Raw genomic sequence first — 17,120 nt, forward strand, 5'->3', positions numbered from 1 at the left:
CAGACGAGTAGAAGATATGGGCTCAGACATAGCATATCAATTAAAGGTGAAACTGGGTGATATTGAATGCTATGATGAGCTGGGTGATATTGAATGCTATACTTGCATTTGATGAGTACAGTAATCAGGGACACAGCACAGCTGGCTGTATTTATTCGAGCTGTAGATAAGGGTTTCAATGTAACTGAGGATCTTCTCGACTTAAACCCGTTGAAAGGTACTACAAGAGGTGTAGATATATTTGAAGGTGTTCAAGCGTCACTACACACAACAGGAATTGAGGACTTCAGCAAATGTGTGTCACTGTGTACAGATGGTGCACCATCCATGATAGGGTGTCACAATGGTCTTATAGCCAAAGTATGTGAGCTCCAGCCAGATGTTATTGCAGTTCATTGCATGATACACCAGGAGAACCTGAGCACAAAAATCATCAATACGGATCATGTCAACTCAGTAGTAGTAAAAAAAATAAACTACATACGCTCACGAAGACTAAACCACAGAGAGTTTCAGGAGTTCTTGAGACACCTGGACAGCCAGTCTGAGAATGTTGTTTATTTCACAGAGGTTCGCTGGCTTAGCGGAGCATCAACATTGCAATGTTTCTGGCTATTACTAGATGAGACCATTTTATTTCTGAAGTTGAAACGAAAGGAGGCTCAAGAACTGTGTGATCCTCTCTGGCAAATGGACTTCGCGTTCTTAAATGATATCTCTCAAAAATTATCTCAACTCAACGTGAGGCTTCAAGGACAAGAAAATTTGGTACATGACTTGTTTAAGCAACTCCGAACATTTGAAAGAGATCTTAAGCTCTATGAGAAAAGTCTACGTGAAGAAAAAGTTGATCACTTTCCCACCCTTAAATTTGTCTTTAATGGCAAAAATGAGATCCTGGATAGCTATGCTCAGAGAGTGGCAGTACTTCGAGAGGAGATTTCCTCTTGTTTTACAGAGTTCAGAAGCCTCAGAAGTGAGATGACCATCTTCTCATTGCCTTGTACTTGTGAGATAAGCTCAGCAGCTATCCAGCTCCAGCTTGAACTAAATGCGCTGCAGGAGGATGACATTCTCATCCAAAATTTCAAAGAGATGCACCTAGTTGACTTTTATAAGTCCTTATCAACTGCAGATCACTGTAATTTAAAGCAGTTTGCCAGAAGATTTGTCTGCATGTCTGGAAGTACATACAGTCAAACATGGATAACTCGGCCACGGATAGCTCGAAAACATGGTTAATTCGAACGGTTTCTTTGGTCCGTTCCCAGGTAATGATAGATTGCTATAGATAACTCGAACTCAACACTGTTAATTCGAACTGTTTTTTGCCCAACGGCTACCGAAACGGTTGTTATCGCTTTAGAAAATCACTTTATTCAAAGCCATAGAGGTAAACCTCATCTTTTCGTAATTCATAAGCGTTGTTTTTACCACCATCGGCAAAATAATTTTGTCAACGACTTTTCTAAAGGTTTGGTCAAATTTGATTTATACTGCTATACGATTAATAGCACGGGCTTGCCGGGTCACGGGCGCAAGGATTTTCGCCACGCACATACAAAACAAAAACAGCATGTTGTTTTGTATGTGCATGGCGAAAATCCTTGAGTGCGTGACCCGGCTAGCCCGTGACGAATAGTTTTCCAACGTTGATTCCGTGTTGAATCAACGTCGGAATGTTGAATGTTTAAAACATCTTAAAATTGTTTTTATTAAACGTATACGTTGTCTTAGCTAAAAAAACTATTCATCGTTTGACCTAAACACAGAATACGTGTGTACATTCAATAAGTATCTATTCAAAAAGCGTGAGTGATATACAATGTACCGTTAAACCTCGTAAAACTTTTAATTGAACTGCCTCGGAGTGTTGCTCTTAACGAATCCCAGGTAAAGTAAGGTAATCTTTGCATAAACTTCAAGAAAAATCGGCAAAATTGATCGTGGGTAAAACGCTCAAAAGAAAAATATGTCTTTTCTTTTGAGCATTTCAACAACGATCAAGTTTTGCCAATGTCAATCTAAAAAAACGTCCTGGCAATAACATCACCTCAAACAACAAACCAATCTCAAGTGATAGAAAAATCTCTATACTTTTTGATAAAAACGTTTTAAACTTTACATTAGAAGCATTTAATTTGAAACAAGCCATTTGTGCTTTTGATTTATATTATAGTTTGCATATGTACATGTATCTACTAATAAATAAGTAAATACATGGACTTGTGACAGTGCTCTGATAACTTGAATGCTCTGATAATTCGAACACTTTTGCTCGGTCCCGTGAAGTTCGAGTTATCCATGTTTGACTGTATATCTGTGAGCAACTGTTTTCCAAAATGAAGCACATCAAAAGCAAACTGAGAAGCAACCTGACTGACAATCATCTGCTGCATAGTTTGCGTCTATGCACATCAAGAATAGAACCTAACATTAACTAATTGGCTAAAAACACCAAGCTTCTCACTAGCTATGAATATTATAAAAATATTATATTTCGTATCTCCATACTTTATCTACTGTCTACTGTCATTTATAAATCCAATACATATACGTTTGTTCTTGTATTGTATTCAAGTTGTATATTATGTGCTACTTTTTGAAATTTTAATAAAGACAGAAAATACCAAATCAGGGTTGTATGATGCGGCCCTCGACAATAGTTACATTTTGCAAAATGGCCCTTTTCTTGAAAAGGTTGCCCATCCCTGGTCTACGTAGTTATGAGCAAAAACAAAAGTGTCTACCCAGATATCTCACCAATCCGATGAGCAGCACACACAAAAACTTGCCTAACTCACATCATGGTTTCTCAAAACTTGTTCCAAAGTCCCTATTAATTTGAGACTGTCCAATTGCTGTTTTAGAAATGGTCGCCGCTAGCCTAACCTAACGTCATAATTCAACATATCAGTAACTATGGGGGCAATATTCAATCAATCTTGAAGCAATAAATATTGAATAAATTAGTAAAATCATCAGACTAGTGAAGCTACTTACCGTATCAAGCGAGGGAAAATCTTGCCAATGAATCACGAAACTGAGAGGACCAAACCCGGAGAAATACGGTCCACTTACACTGGGTCATGAGTGACAAAGCACGCAGGGCAATTGAGTAGGAAGACCAAAACAGCAGACGCAGCCAACCTTGCCATCCGCGCACAGCCAAACCATTCAATCAAACGCAAGGTGCGCGGTACTTCAAAAACCTCTTATCGACGATATGCACACGCGAGTCTATCGATGCTTATGAAAACGTTAAACGCGTGTGGTTAACAATTTTGGACTTCACTAGCGATTATAGTCTCTCCCTCGCCAGTATTGCGCTAGCGTATTGCGTATCGTAGCTGCCACTTTCCGCGTTTTCCCTATTTATTAGCATACTGGTTTTCTTCGGGTACTCTAATTGATAAACTGGGAATAATTAGCTATGAAGTGGTACATAGAACTACTATGATACACTTTTATTAGGCTTTGAGCAATTTGCCAAATCAGTTGACCATAACTGTAGACCGAAATCTAGGTCATTTTAGTACGGCGGCTATTTGCTTGCATCAATGATATACAGCCCCCCAAGGATAGCCGAAGGCTCTCATATGGGCGGGGTTTAATGATGGAGCTCTGTTGAGATGAACCCGAACACGGCGCCCAAACAAACAAATATGCTGAATAAAGCCCCTTGTAAATTTACAAATATTACGAACTATAGTGGTTATTTTACTTATCTGTTGAATTCACTCTGTTGTCAAGTAAATATAGTATCCCAATATTGCCACCATTACGATCAGTCAGTTGCCATTTGCAAGCATTCGTGATATTAATAGTCGCAATCGTAAAATAGCTCAAATTCGGTTTTGTGTTAGGATTTTGAGCATGAAAACTACACTGCACAGCTTTGCCTGCTGTCCCAACTTATTGGCAAAGTAAAACAATGTGAGAACGATGAAAGACTTTGTCATTTTATATTAGGGGTGGCAAAATATTAATCAAAAACTAGGAAAAAAAGCCGTTGTTCGGGTAAATTATATTCAACTTTAAGCATATACTACAACCTTTACAAATTTTAAAATTACTAAAAGTATGTAAGTTGAAATGTGTTATTTTGTATGGATGCATTATTTTGGTTAGGTATCACCCCTACATTGTAGAAATTCAAGGTTTGCTATTGTGAACCGCGGAGTCTACTGACTGAATGAGCTAATGAAACGATAACAGCGAGTCGTGTTTTTCAAAGCCTAACATGGCAACGCGATCGCCCCGCGAGAGTTGTGTTAGCTCCGAAACCCAGACTAGAATAATCCTAACAGAGCTCCATCATTAAACCCCGCCCATATGACAGCCGTCGGCTATCCTTGGGGGCTGTATATCATTGCTTGCATCGATAGCTGTTAGGTCTTTAATATGTTTCCGGTACCGCACAGCAAGGCTGTTATCAAAGCTAGGAGCAGGGAATGAATTATCTCTACGTAAGTTGATTCTCACCAGGGCAGTATCCACATGTTTGAAAATGGTACTGCAGGGAGAGTCCAAGAGGGGTACCGAACGCCCACTTGGTGGGGGGAGGGGGTGTTCCCCGAAAACGTTTTCAGTATAACTAGTCAAAATGGTGCAAATCTAGCACACTTGGCTCCTGATGGGGCACATGTTCTAACAGACTAGAAATTCCAGTCATACAGCCCACGACCAAAGTGATATTGGGAAAAAGAGAGGGTACTAATGGTTGAGAAATGCAATATTAGCAAGCAAATAAGATAACTGCAATGGTAGCTGTACTGTACTGGGTGTGGGTGTAATTATATACAGCAAATAACAATAATGAAGAGAAAATATTATATGTTTATATCTCTCCTGCAAAAAGAGAAATGCAATATTGGCCAAAATTAGAAGTAAAATACACTGATATTATTAGAATAACCAATATTATTAATATAGTAATAACAGCAAACCAATGCACAAATTTGTTTACATTTCAAAACGTCATAGCTAGCAATATCACGAAGTTGTGATATTTATAACATCGTTGTAATTATATAAGTGTCAGATGTATTCACACAATAATCAGATTATAAATACACGACTGTACAGCTCAACAGCGGCAATTCAAAAGAAAGCTTACATAATAAGACAGCCTAATGTGCTGACTTTCAATTCAAAACGAGGCTTGAATCTTGTCATATCTATGACAATTTATTTGTTTACAAAACCCAGCAATAGGGAAGACGATTCCAATGTCTAGGATATTACACCTCTTGTTTACGTATAAGATTTAGCTAGTCAGTAATAAGAAATATTGTCAAACCCACAAATACATATAAATATATATATATATAATTATGACATTATTGCATTTTAGCCATTTACATTAGTCTAAACGCCTGTTGCGGACACCGTAAATTGAACCCTGGCAGCATGATAAACCCAGCCGCACCTGGGAAATCTCTGTTCCAGGCATGCCCCATAACAGGGCGGGTATGCTTTTCCTTACAAGCACTCGGGATGTCTGTACCGTTATCTCGAGTGACTCAGGCTAGGGTTTGCTCCCTTTATAGCTAATGTATGCGTTGACGGCTTAGTTCATGTTATGTATTCGTTTAAATATGGCGGTGGTCTTTTGTCTCTTATCGGCCTTGCTGAGGATTCACTCTCAAGCGCGCTGTCTCGTCCACTCATCGGGGTGATTAGACTAGCGGGTAGTTCTCTTGCGGGCGTATCCGGTCGAACTGGTGTGTCGGGCTCCTCTCGGGCTGAATCCCAACAAGCAGTGTCGGTCTGTGGTCTTGTTGGTGGGCGGTCATAGTTGCAATTTTGGGCTGGTGGTAAGGTGGTTCCTCCACTATTTCCAGCTTCATCTACAACAGATAAATTAGTTTCCGGGGAGTGAAAACGTCTAACATGCGTTACATTTCATTTCACTATTTTGCGATCTGCCGACTCTAACGTCAACATGGGACCGCATACTTCTCGCACTTTATATGGATCATGATGGAATGGTGTCTGGCATTTTGACTGAGTATCCCTTTTCAACAGCACTAAATCGCCCACCTCAAAGTCGTGCCCCGACTTGTTCTGATTACGTTTGACAACCATCTGATTTTTTACTTCCGCATCACGATCCCGTTCCTCCGACTCCTCAAAGATATCTTGCACCTGAGGGACCTTTACCCGCAATTTTTGCCCAAAAAGCATTTCTGACGGAGATTTACCAGTGATCGAATGCGGAGTGTTTCTGTAAGCCAACAGGTATTTCCTTAACTCCCCTGCTACGCTCCTACCCTCAACTATGACAATCCTAACTCTTTTCATCAAAGCACGATTCTGACGCTCTACCTCCCCATTAGACTCGGGCCATCGCGGTGTCACTAAATCATGCCTAATGCCCATACTTTCCATGTATCCAGCAAACTCCCGAGAAATAAACTGAGGTCCATTATCTGATTTTAAGCTCAAAGGCAGTCCATGCTTGTCAAACATCTCAACCAAAGCTTCTATGATTTTGCTGCTAACAATGGACTGCATGAATACACACTCATACAATCTGCTATAGTAGTCTACCACAACAAATATATATCTATCATTCTCTAGTGGACCCAATAAGTCGCATGCTAAGTCTTCCCAGGGCCCATTTGGCAACTCAGTGACTCTAACTGGGTCTCTTTCCTGTGCCTGACCTACTAGTTGACAACCTTTGCACCGCTTCACATAGCATTCTATTTCTGCATCCATACCCGGCCACCAGACCCTCGTTCTCAAGTTACGCTTAGTACCCACAATACCAAGATGTCCTTCGTGTCCCAGCTCAATCATTTTATGTCTCAACTCCACCGGTACAACTATCCTGTTTCCCCTCAACACTATTTGGCCAATAACACACAGTTCATCAATAACAGGTCTAAATTGTTTTGCTATGTCTTTTGGTGCATTGTCAAATGAACCTTCAGCTATTGAACGCCTTACATAACCCAGTTCCCCATCTCTGTCAGATATTCTCCCAACCTGTTTAGCCGTTATTGCCTCAAAACCTAACAAATCGTCCACAACTACCTGTCTAACAAAAAGCTCAGTGTCTTCTACAGACTCCACTGGAGATCCATATTGACCCGTCATCATTCTAGATAAACAGTCTGCAATGTTCAATGACCCTTTTATGTATTTCGCACGAAAATCATAACTCTGGAGACGCAAGACCCACCTCTCTATTCGAGCAGAGGAAGATTTCTTTTTGTGATTGGCATAGATCACCTCCAATGGCTGGTGATCTGTCATGAGAGTGAATTTAACCCCAAACAAATAATGGTGGAGCCTTTCGCATGCCCAGACTATGGCCAGAGCTTCTTTTTCTGTCTGACAGCATCGTTTCTCAACTTGAGTCAACGCTCTCGAAGCATAGCAGATGACCCTATCAACCCCTCCCTGTACTTGAACGAGCACACACCCTAAGCCCACGAGACTTGCATCTGTGTATAGCAAAGTATCGGAATCCAAGTCAAAAAACGCCAGTGTTCTTGTATGAGCTAACGCACATTTCAAATCCTGAAAAGCCTTTAATTCCTGCCCCCCAAACTCCAGTTGCATTGCAGACTGCTTGCCGATGGTCATGCTTCGCAACAACTCTGTTCTAGATGAGAAATCAGGAATAAACCTTGAACAATAGCTCACTAACCCTAGAAAACTTTTTGATTCCCCTACAGTTTTTGGTACTGATGCTCCTGATATGGCCTCAACCTTGTCTGAGCCTGGATCCACCCCCGGCTAGAAATTCTATGTCCTACAAAAGTGATCTGCTCGGCTCAAAAAACACACTTGCCTTCATTTACAATTAGCCCTGCCTTTTCTAGTCGCTCAAGTGTCAATTCTAAGCGTTCATTATGCTCTGCCATGTTACCTGCATGTACTACTATATCGTCAGCTAAGTTCACTACCCCTGAAATCCCTGCAATTATGTTGGCAACTTTCCTTTGGTATATTTCAGGGGCAGCGCAAATACCAAAGCTAAGCCGTTTGTAACGGTATTGACCAGCATGGGTGGTAAATGTTGTAATATCTCTAGACTTTTTGTTTAAAACGAATTGATGAAACCCCATATTCATGTCAATTTTCGAGAAAACCTTGGACCCGTTCATGTCTAGCAATAGCTCATCCACCGTGGGCACAGGGTAGTGATGTCTGATTATGGCTTTGTTGGCCTGCCTCATATCTACACACAACCTAATGCTGCCATCAGCCTTTGGCACAATAACCACCCCGCTACTCCATGTTGTAGGCCCCTCTACTGGTTCAATGATGTCTAAAGAGCATAACTCGTCCAAGTGCTTTTCTAATTTTTCGGGAACAGAAAACGGCACCCTACGATATGGTTGAGCCACAGGCACAACTGTATGATCAATAGAAAGTGTTATCTCACCATCGACTTTTCCTATACCTCCTGAGAACAATTTTGGAAACTTACTTTTCCAGGCCGCCCCCTCCTCAATGACAAGATTTGTAGAAATACTGATCAGCCCCAACTCCGTACATGTTTCTATCCCCAATAGAGCCACGGCTTTGCTGTCAATCACCAAAAACTTGGTATTTTTGGCCATCTTACCATTACCAGAACAATGTACGTCTGCCCAAAACTGCCCTATCACTGACAGCGGTTTCTGTGATGTATATGAATAAATGTTCGGACCAGAGCGCTTTTACTTTTTAACTGCAATACCACCTTTTTTAAGCGTTTCCCACGTAGGTTTATCTATGACATTGCAATCCGCCCCTGAATCCAAAATAAATTTCACATCTACACCTCTCACTTGCACCACTGCTCGGTGCAGTCCTACTTTGTTGATAGAATTTAATGTGAAAGCAAATCTATCAGAGTTCTGACTAACATTACCAGCGTCAGGCCTATCGCTAGCATCCTCGTCGTTCTGTTCTACATAATTTACATGCTTACCCCTACACACAGATTTAAAATGATTGTATTCTTTGCACTTGAAACATTGTCTGCCCTTGGCCGGGCACACAGCATGTGAATTTTCCCTACCACATCCATTGCATCGGGCTGTACCTCCAGATTCGTTAGCAACCCTACTACCCCTATCTAGGCATGTCTTGCTGCCACAAAAACCATTACTACTCCAATTGGTGCCTGACCTATTATCACTAACCCTGTTCAACAGCAGTCTGCTACTCATCTCCCGGAATCGACTTTCTACTGACTCGTGTGTACTAGCCAAAACCAGTGTGCGTTCGAGAGTTAAAGCGTTTCCTTCTTCCATCAAGAGCTTCCTTAGCACATCCGATATGCAATATTCCGCGATTTTATCCCTAACTTGATCATTCACATTGTGTAATTGCATCCATTACCACCCGCCTTCCTTAATCACGCACAGTATTGGCTCACTGTCTCATTTTCAAATTGCACCATCTTACGAAACACATGGCGCTGAAAAGTCTCGTTAGGAGCCACGGTAAAATATTCGTCTAAATGTTGCCTAAACCCGTTGTAATCGTCTCTATCAGTAGCTGCCAACGTGCCATGAATTTCCCTAACCCTGGCCCCAGTATGGTACAACAAGAGCGCCTTTCTCTGAGCCCTCATGTTGACGTTCCCTTCCCCATCCAAATTAAAAATTCCCTTCGAGTCAGAAAAGGCCTCAAATTCTTCAACCCATGATCTCCAATTCGTGGAAACTATTGAAGCATCGCCTTCTGGAGAGAAATTGCCTGGCCCCTTGCTATCCATTCTGAACCCAAATTTAATCAGCAATGAAGGAAGAAAAGAAAATACCCTAAAGATAAAGACCAATCTACTTAGCTTTTAGAGTGAGATGGTTGCCACAAACAGTCTGGATTCCATCCTCGTCGCCATTATAACATCGTTGTAATTATATAAGTGTCAGATGTATTCACACAATAATCAGATTATAAATACACGACTGTACAGCTCAGCAGCGGCAATTCAAAAGAAAGCTTACATAATAAGACAGCCTAATGTGCTGACTTTCAATTCAAAACGAGGCTTGAATCCTGTCATATCTATGACAATTAATTTGTCTACAAAACTCAGCAATAGAGAAGACAATTCCAATGTCTAGGATATTACAATATTTATATAGATTTTTAGAAAAGCTGTACTACGTAGTCATTGTTCTGTAGTCATCCAAACTTATAATTAATTATTGTAATAATCTCATAGGAACCGTTAAAAAATGTCATCGTCGTTTCCTTTGCGTTGGACATCAGTTAGAATACGAAAGTACACAAATGTGTCGGCAAATGAAATTGAAAATGAAAAAATTGGAATCGGCAAGAATGAAACGATTTTTGTACTCCTATGTTAATTGCGAAATTACGAAACCTTCGGCAATTCGACAATGCTATACACTGGTGAAAAGTGCACGTTTTTTTCATGAAATGTGCAAGACTTTATCGTTCTATTCTCTGTCGCTCGGCGTTTCAATTTCCGGTCTTAACTTTTATTAAACCAAGCTTTTCAAGCGTTTTGTGGCGATTTTCGTCCAAATTAATCTGTATATTTGTGTATAATCTGATCAGATGGGTTAGTTTTAGGAAATTGCGGTAATTTTCAAAGGATTGGTAACATATTTAAATAGGTTTATATGCGTTTTGTATCATTATTTCACTTAAACGACTTTACTGAAAAATAGTTAAAAATTTGTTGATAGGATTTCGTTGCAAGGGTTTGGTGACGGCCGTTAACGGATAATTTTTCGAGAGTTGTGTGCACATGTACATTTATCATAATTCTCCCAATCAATCGTTTCACTCTTGTTTAGTCGTGGGAAAATTTGGCATTACTGTATAATCCAGTTTTCTAAATACAAAACTGTTTATTGAGATTGTCTTTAACAACGCTTATTAAAAATATAATGTGAATGGGAGCTGCTAAAGGGGTTGGCCACAGCTAGCATGAGGTAGAATTATCACCGGGTACAATGCTGAATGGTGTAGGAGATGAGTAGTCTCCTATGAAATAATTTAGTTAAATAATATTGTAGAGTTGAAAAGTAAAATTAATAAAGTACCATGTTAAAAATAATGTACTTATACTATAGTCTATAATACTGAGCAAGTAGTACCTAGTAGATTTAAGTTTGAGCTATGCATGTTAAATGCATAGCTCAAACTTAATTTATTTCTATGAACGAAATCTTTTGTACACGAGCATTCATTTATATATCTACTGCTACAAAAAATACAACTATGTACAATTGCCTCTGTATGAAATGCTTGGAAGCATTCCTTTCGGTAGAGTCCAGGGCAATAACGTCGCCGTGCGAGCTACCAAAATGATCGTTTTTCTATGTATATTCGAAGTATTATAAAAGTCTAAAAAGTTTACATCATCTTCATCATCTGAATTATTGTTATATTAACCACACCAAAAAATTACTTACAATCGGAGCATGAAATAATATTTTATTTTACCGTTTTGAAAGTTGAGCCGATGTTGACTGGTATTTCCAGCTTTTTATTCTTTTCCAAGTAGGCGCAATTTCATTAGCACAAAGCAACACCTTTCGGATAATCGTTTCATATCTTAATTTATCGACTAATATCTTGTTGATGATATTTAAAACTTACTAGCATTCAAATCATTTGTGTAACGTTACGAGACGGCAGCTTTATTTATACTTGAAGCGACGTAAATGTCGTTTTCCCACACAACCGATAAATGACATTTTGGCCATCTCCCAGCCAAAGTGTTAAAATCAAGCAGAAATGACGTGAATTCCGGGATTTTGAGCCTCAAAAATGGTACCGCCATAGCAGTGGCTGCAGTATAGGAGAATACGGCTTTGATTCTCACAGCTACCTATGATGGTTGAATAATTAATCACAATCGAGTGTCACATCCTAATAAGGAAATATGCTTTACTAGTGTGATAAAGACGGATATCGGATGTTGTTGGTGAGTTATGGAGCACTATTTTTAACGACCATGCGAGGTTCCGTGCAAACTAATTAGAATCATTGCAACAACTTGTATTAATGACTCGTCTAAATACGGAATGAGTGATGAGGTTTGCTATTGAGCCAAAATATCAATGAAAAGGCGTCTCACGCTACAAGGAATATCACACCACCTTGAAAAACCAAGGTGAAAAATAGCAAACCCATTTACTCCTTCCTTTAGTGAATAAACCAATGATTAATAAAAAAAAATGAATACATTATTTCATATGAAGTGCTGTACAGTCATACTTCAACTTACGAGCTTAATGCGTTCTGAGACTGAGCTCGTATGTCAATTTACTCGCATGTTGGTGCTATTTATTTATATATAGAACAATTTAATATATATTTATTGGTTTCCATACTCTGTAAAATGCAAATAAAACACTCAAAACAAGATATTGTAACAGAAAGAACATGTTGGTTATTGTCCTAACTTACCACATGCTTTCAAAAAGCAACAAATAAAAATAATGCAAGGAAATGTATTAAATTAAAATGTAAAATTAAATACATACAATAGCAGCTAACGCTAGCATTTGCCAGAGAGAGATATATAAGTTATCCTTCATTACAACAGTTGACTTTGATAAATTTGGATTTTATCAATGTCTTAAAAAAACAAACTTAGAAGCAAATCTAAAAGCAAACTTTCATTTTTAACTTAACGTAATTAAAATTTCTTCGGCGTACATAGTTTGAAGTTTCTCGCTAGTTAGATAATTCTTCCTTTGTTTCGCTTTCACGACTAGCCGGCCGTTTTAAGATGAACCTATCTAAGGACGTTTGCCTTTGTCGCCCTTTCAACATGTCGCGATTAGGACGAACACAGGTATCGTCACAAAGGTTTCGTCACTAGCCAACTTGTCCGAATGTCTATTTTTATAGTTTGATAGCTAGCAACGGCCTTCTCAAATAGCGTCGTTTCGCTGTCACCGGCCAATTGTTTATCTTATATCCAATGCCTGAGCGGTCTCTCCATCTGGTGGTGAAGATCGCCGCGCCGTATAGAAACTACGATTAGTACTTTTGCGAGCTCAATGCCCTGAATATAATCCTTCCGTTTGATAATTGTGGATGTAGTTCTGTCATATTGCTGAGCTAGCTCAATCGTGCATACACATTTCGCATATTTTTCAATAATTTTCCGTTTAATATCAATTGTTATCATTTGCTTTTTCTTTGCATTATTTTTCATTTTACTGGCAAACTTTCGGTCTACGCACAGTACTTTTAATTCACATAATTCTGCACTGAAAAGCGTGCACAAAAACACGGTACAAAAGTATAACCTGTGCAGTTGAAAAATACGGATTGATGCTGTTGTCATAAAACACCTCCGGCATACTTGGCAACTGACTCACGTGCTCGTATCTCAAATATAGCTCGTATGTTGGTGCTAAAACTTGCTTAAAAGCTGGCTCGTATCTAAAGTTTCTCGTACGTTGGAGCACTCGTAAGTTGAAGTATTACTGTATTCATTTACCAGAGCATTCATCTCACACAACCTTGTACTTGGTTGTCTGAGAGTGTGTACTGTGTTGGATTGAGCCACCAACACGTAGCGGCGTACAAAACGTCTTACACTACAACAAATCACTAACCTCGGGTAGCACTGCGTTGGGCCGAGTTACCAACACGCAGCGGCATATGGAATGTCTTATGCTACAGGTAACAAGGCACCAACTCGGGCAACCTTACGTTAGATTGCGTCACCAACACACAGCGGCGTACGAGACGTCTTATGCTATAGGCAACGCAATTGCTCGTCTCTAGACAGGGGTCGACCCCTGGTCGACAGGTCGACAGTCTACAGCAAGGTCGACAGGGTCGACAGCCAGTAGAGGTCGACAGGTCGACTTGTCCTGATATATCGAGCAGCGCTTAGAGGCAAAATGCCGAGATACTTGCGATAAATCAAGTAATTCTCCTTATCAGAAAAACTGAAAAGAGAGATGGTTCATGGAACAACATGTATTTCAGAACGAAATAATAAGGCTGATGCCTTTCTTTATATATTATAACATATGCAAATAAGGCCAGTCCCTGAGGGCGTGGCTAAAACGATAAAAAGATAAAAATAAAATAGGGCACAACTCCCTATAAAAAGAACGTTATTTACGTGGTGGCAAATCCACCACACTCGCTGTCCCTATAGACGGATACGGCTATGAAATAATAACAATGAACATAAAGAATATGCATATGAGTATATAAACCAATACAAGGGGAGTAGATACAGTAATGTTTATTGTCCGTGGGTCTTGGATGAAAGGTGGTTGGCCAACTCCTCTAACCGACGGGCGGCTCTCCGGAGGTCAGTGGCTTCTGCTCGAAGTGCGTCTGCGGGGGAGCGGGGTCGAACGTCTCCTAAGCGAGCCTGAATTGACCCTACACTGGTCAAACTGTTCCTGGGAGCAGGAATAGGGCGTCCTGGTATAGTTCTAGACCGCTCACTTAGAGTTTCTTTTCTGGGTCCAAGTCTGGTCTCTCGAGGCGAACTAGAGGTGGCTTTTCTCTTCTGTCGTACAGAACTAGGTGCTTCGTAATAAGGGAGAGGTCGTTCGAACTTTGGGGGGTCCTTCAGCTGTACATAGCGAACCCACTCGGCGTAACTGGATCGGTCGACCTCATAGACCCCTTTTCTGTGGGACTTTACTTCACCAAGGGTTTGCACCCTATTTTGATGCTTGACTATTCCATCTCGAGAGGTTGAATTCCTACCACACTCGCAGAAAAAACGTGTAAAATGCTGGGCGGTGTGCACCTTTCTCCTGCGAGGGGTAGAGAACTGTTGTTGACATAGAGGACACGTGTGTCCGGCGTCCTTGCATCTGTCTAGCTGATTTTGTGTCTCTTTGGACAACCACTTGAATTTGGGCAGTGACTCCGGGGCTGCTTTTTCTTCCATCTCCAGCATCTCCGAAGGAGAGGGGTGTAATTCGAGAAGAGCTTTAGACGTCGACATGATCGGTAGAACTCCCGGGATAGGGGTCGACTCCTTTACAGTTTCTTGCGTGACTTCCATATTAGTTGTGTGATGTGGCGAGGTTGCGATGCGACTACAGAAAGAGACTACTGCTTGGCATCTTGGCATTTTATTAGCCCAATATCCTTGCCGTAAGGAGGAGACTCCTGATTGGACCCCCCCCAACAGTAAAATCTTCGAGATAGGCAGGGAGCTTCCTGATTCGCTGAGGCCTCGTGGTATTTCCGGTCCCAGTGGTACTAGCCTGGACTCCTTCATTCCCCGTAACTCTTGTTTCTTCGGTCGCCAATTCGCAGCCAGTGTCGAGGCCAGCCCTCGAGTCAGAGTTGTGTTCACTCGGAGAGACCAAAAAATCTTCGTTGTGGAGCTGAGGTGGTTCCAATCTTCCTGGCGATTGCGGTATTGGTAAATCTATTAATCGACTAGGCAGAAGTGATTCGGAAATAACAGCATCTGGATTACCATCTTTCTGTGATACTCGTTTCCGGGGATAACCTCTCATGTTCAGACGTCTAACAGGTTCGACCTCAGTTGGGGCTCGACCTTGTTGCACAGGGCTAGGGCGACAGAGCCTCAATCTTCCTTCGGCCTGAGTAAATCGCTGTCCATATCTTTCTATTTCGTACGTATGATTTTCGTGACTCCTTAGTACACGATAGGGCCCCACGTACTTGGCCGCTAATTTTGGACTTTCGCCTTTTCTTCTCCGCTTGCTTATCAACCATATGAGGTCACCCTCATTGAACAGCGGGGGCTCCCTCACATCGGTTGATACAATTTCCTTCTGTCTCTCTCGGAGGAGAGTGTGAGCTTGTATCAACCGGTCGTGAACAGTCTGGACATACTCGTGTGTGCTAGTAAATGACTCCAACCTATTTCCATGCAGCAGTTGGTCAGGAAGACGAAGCTCTCGACCCAACATCAAATAATTGGGTGTTTCCTTAGTGGCGGAGTGCGGTAGCCCTCGCACCGTCCGCATGATCTGTGGCAATAGTTGATCCCAGTCCTCTTGCCCTCTGCCCAGTAAAAGTGCTCGTAGGGAGTCGCCCAATACTCGGTTGTTTCTTTCAACCACACCATTTCCTTCGGGGTGGTACAAAGTAGTCCTAGATTTATCGACTCCCTACAAGTCACATAGCTCTTGAAACAAAGAGGACTCGAATTGGCTCCCCTGGTCGGTATGGATAATTTCGGGCAGACCGAAGTAACTGAATACTCTTTCATCCAGGACCTGGGCCACCGTTGGAGCTGTAGCGTCAGGGATAGCTAAGGCATCTGACCACCGAGTGAAATGGTCAGTGAGTACCAACACCCAGCTATTTCCTTGAGGTGTTTGAGGTAGGGGTCCCACTAAATCTACTGCTAGACGTTGCCATGGCCTCCCAGCGTACAACCGTTGTCGATTTCCGGAGGTCCGGGCCTTTCCCGTCTTAGCCCGCTGGCAAACTTCACAGGAGAGAACTGCCCTCCTGATATCTCCAGTCATGCCCGGCCAGTACCAATCCAACTGGACGCGCTTCAGGGTCCTTTCCACACCGCAGTGAGTTTGTTCGTGGGCCTTCCACAGGATCTCCTGTCGCAGAGTCTGGTGGCACACCACCACCACCCTTTCTCGTCCATTCTGAATGAGATGAAGGGTCAATACACCTGATTCGTCAATATGAAGCTGATGAAACATCCGGGCCAACCGCTGCAACTCGGGGCTGCCTACTTGCAATACTGCCTCTTCGACTCTTTTCCGGTTCCTGATGGCCTGGTAAATTATCCCTAGGTCGGTAGCTGGTCTCTGTTGCAATGCTCGTACTTCATCTAGTGAGGTTTGTACTACTGTCAACAATTCTGGGACCTTTGGGGCATCTGGCGGTGAGAAATCTAAACTCGCTGCCCTAGAGTCTGATTGTACTGTAACTTGGTCAGTCTCCACAACGAGTCCTGGCTCACCTGCCACCTTGATGGCCCATAACCGAGGGTCTTGAGACTTTCTGAGGGGGTTGTCCAACACTCTGGGTGACCCCGCACCGCATGGCAGCCGTACTGGAACTAGGCTGGCTGATGTGGGAGTCGAGAGGCTGGGCCCTGATGGATGTCTGCTGCTGGGTAGTCGAGGCCATTCGTCTTCATCCAACTGGTGGGCGCTAGGACTGGGTCCTCCTGTACCTCTTGGTGGCTG

At 41.7% G+C, this 17,120-nt stretch overlaps 2 protein-coding genes across 2 annotated transcripts in view; both read left to right on the forward strand.

The window, feature by feature from the left end:
- The window catches only part of LOC137405732 (uncharacterized), a 215,139-nt gene that overhangs the window by 53,556 nt on the left and 144,463 nt on the right, over nucleotides 1-17,120 (forward strand). The window lies entirely within an intron of this gene.
- Nucleotides 112-1,242, forward strand: LOC137406834 (general transcription factor II-I repeat domain-containing protein 2A-like). The gene has a single exon (XM_068093444.1). The coding sequence runs from the start codon at nucleotides 112-114 to the stop codon at nucleotides 1,240-1,242; it is 1,131 nt and encodes a 376-aa protein (XP_067949545.1).

Source organism: Watersipora subatra, chromosome 10 (genome assembly GCF_963576615.1).
Source record: "Watersipora subatra chromosome 10, tzWatSuba1.1, whole genome shotgun sequence".
Classification (NCBI taxonomy): Eukaryota; Metazoa; Bryozoa; class Gymnolaemata; order Cheilostomatida; family Watersiporidae; genus Watersipora; species Watersipora subatra.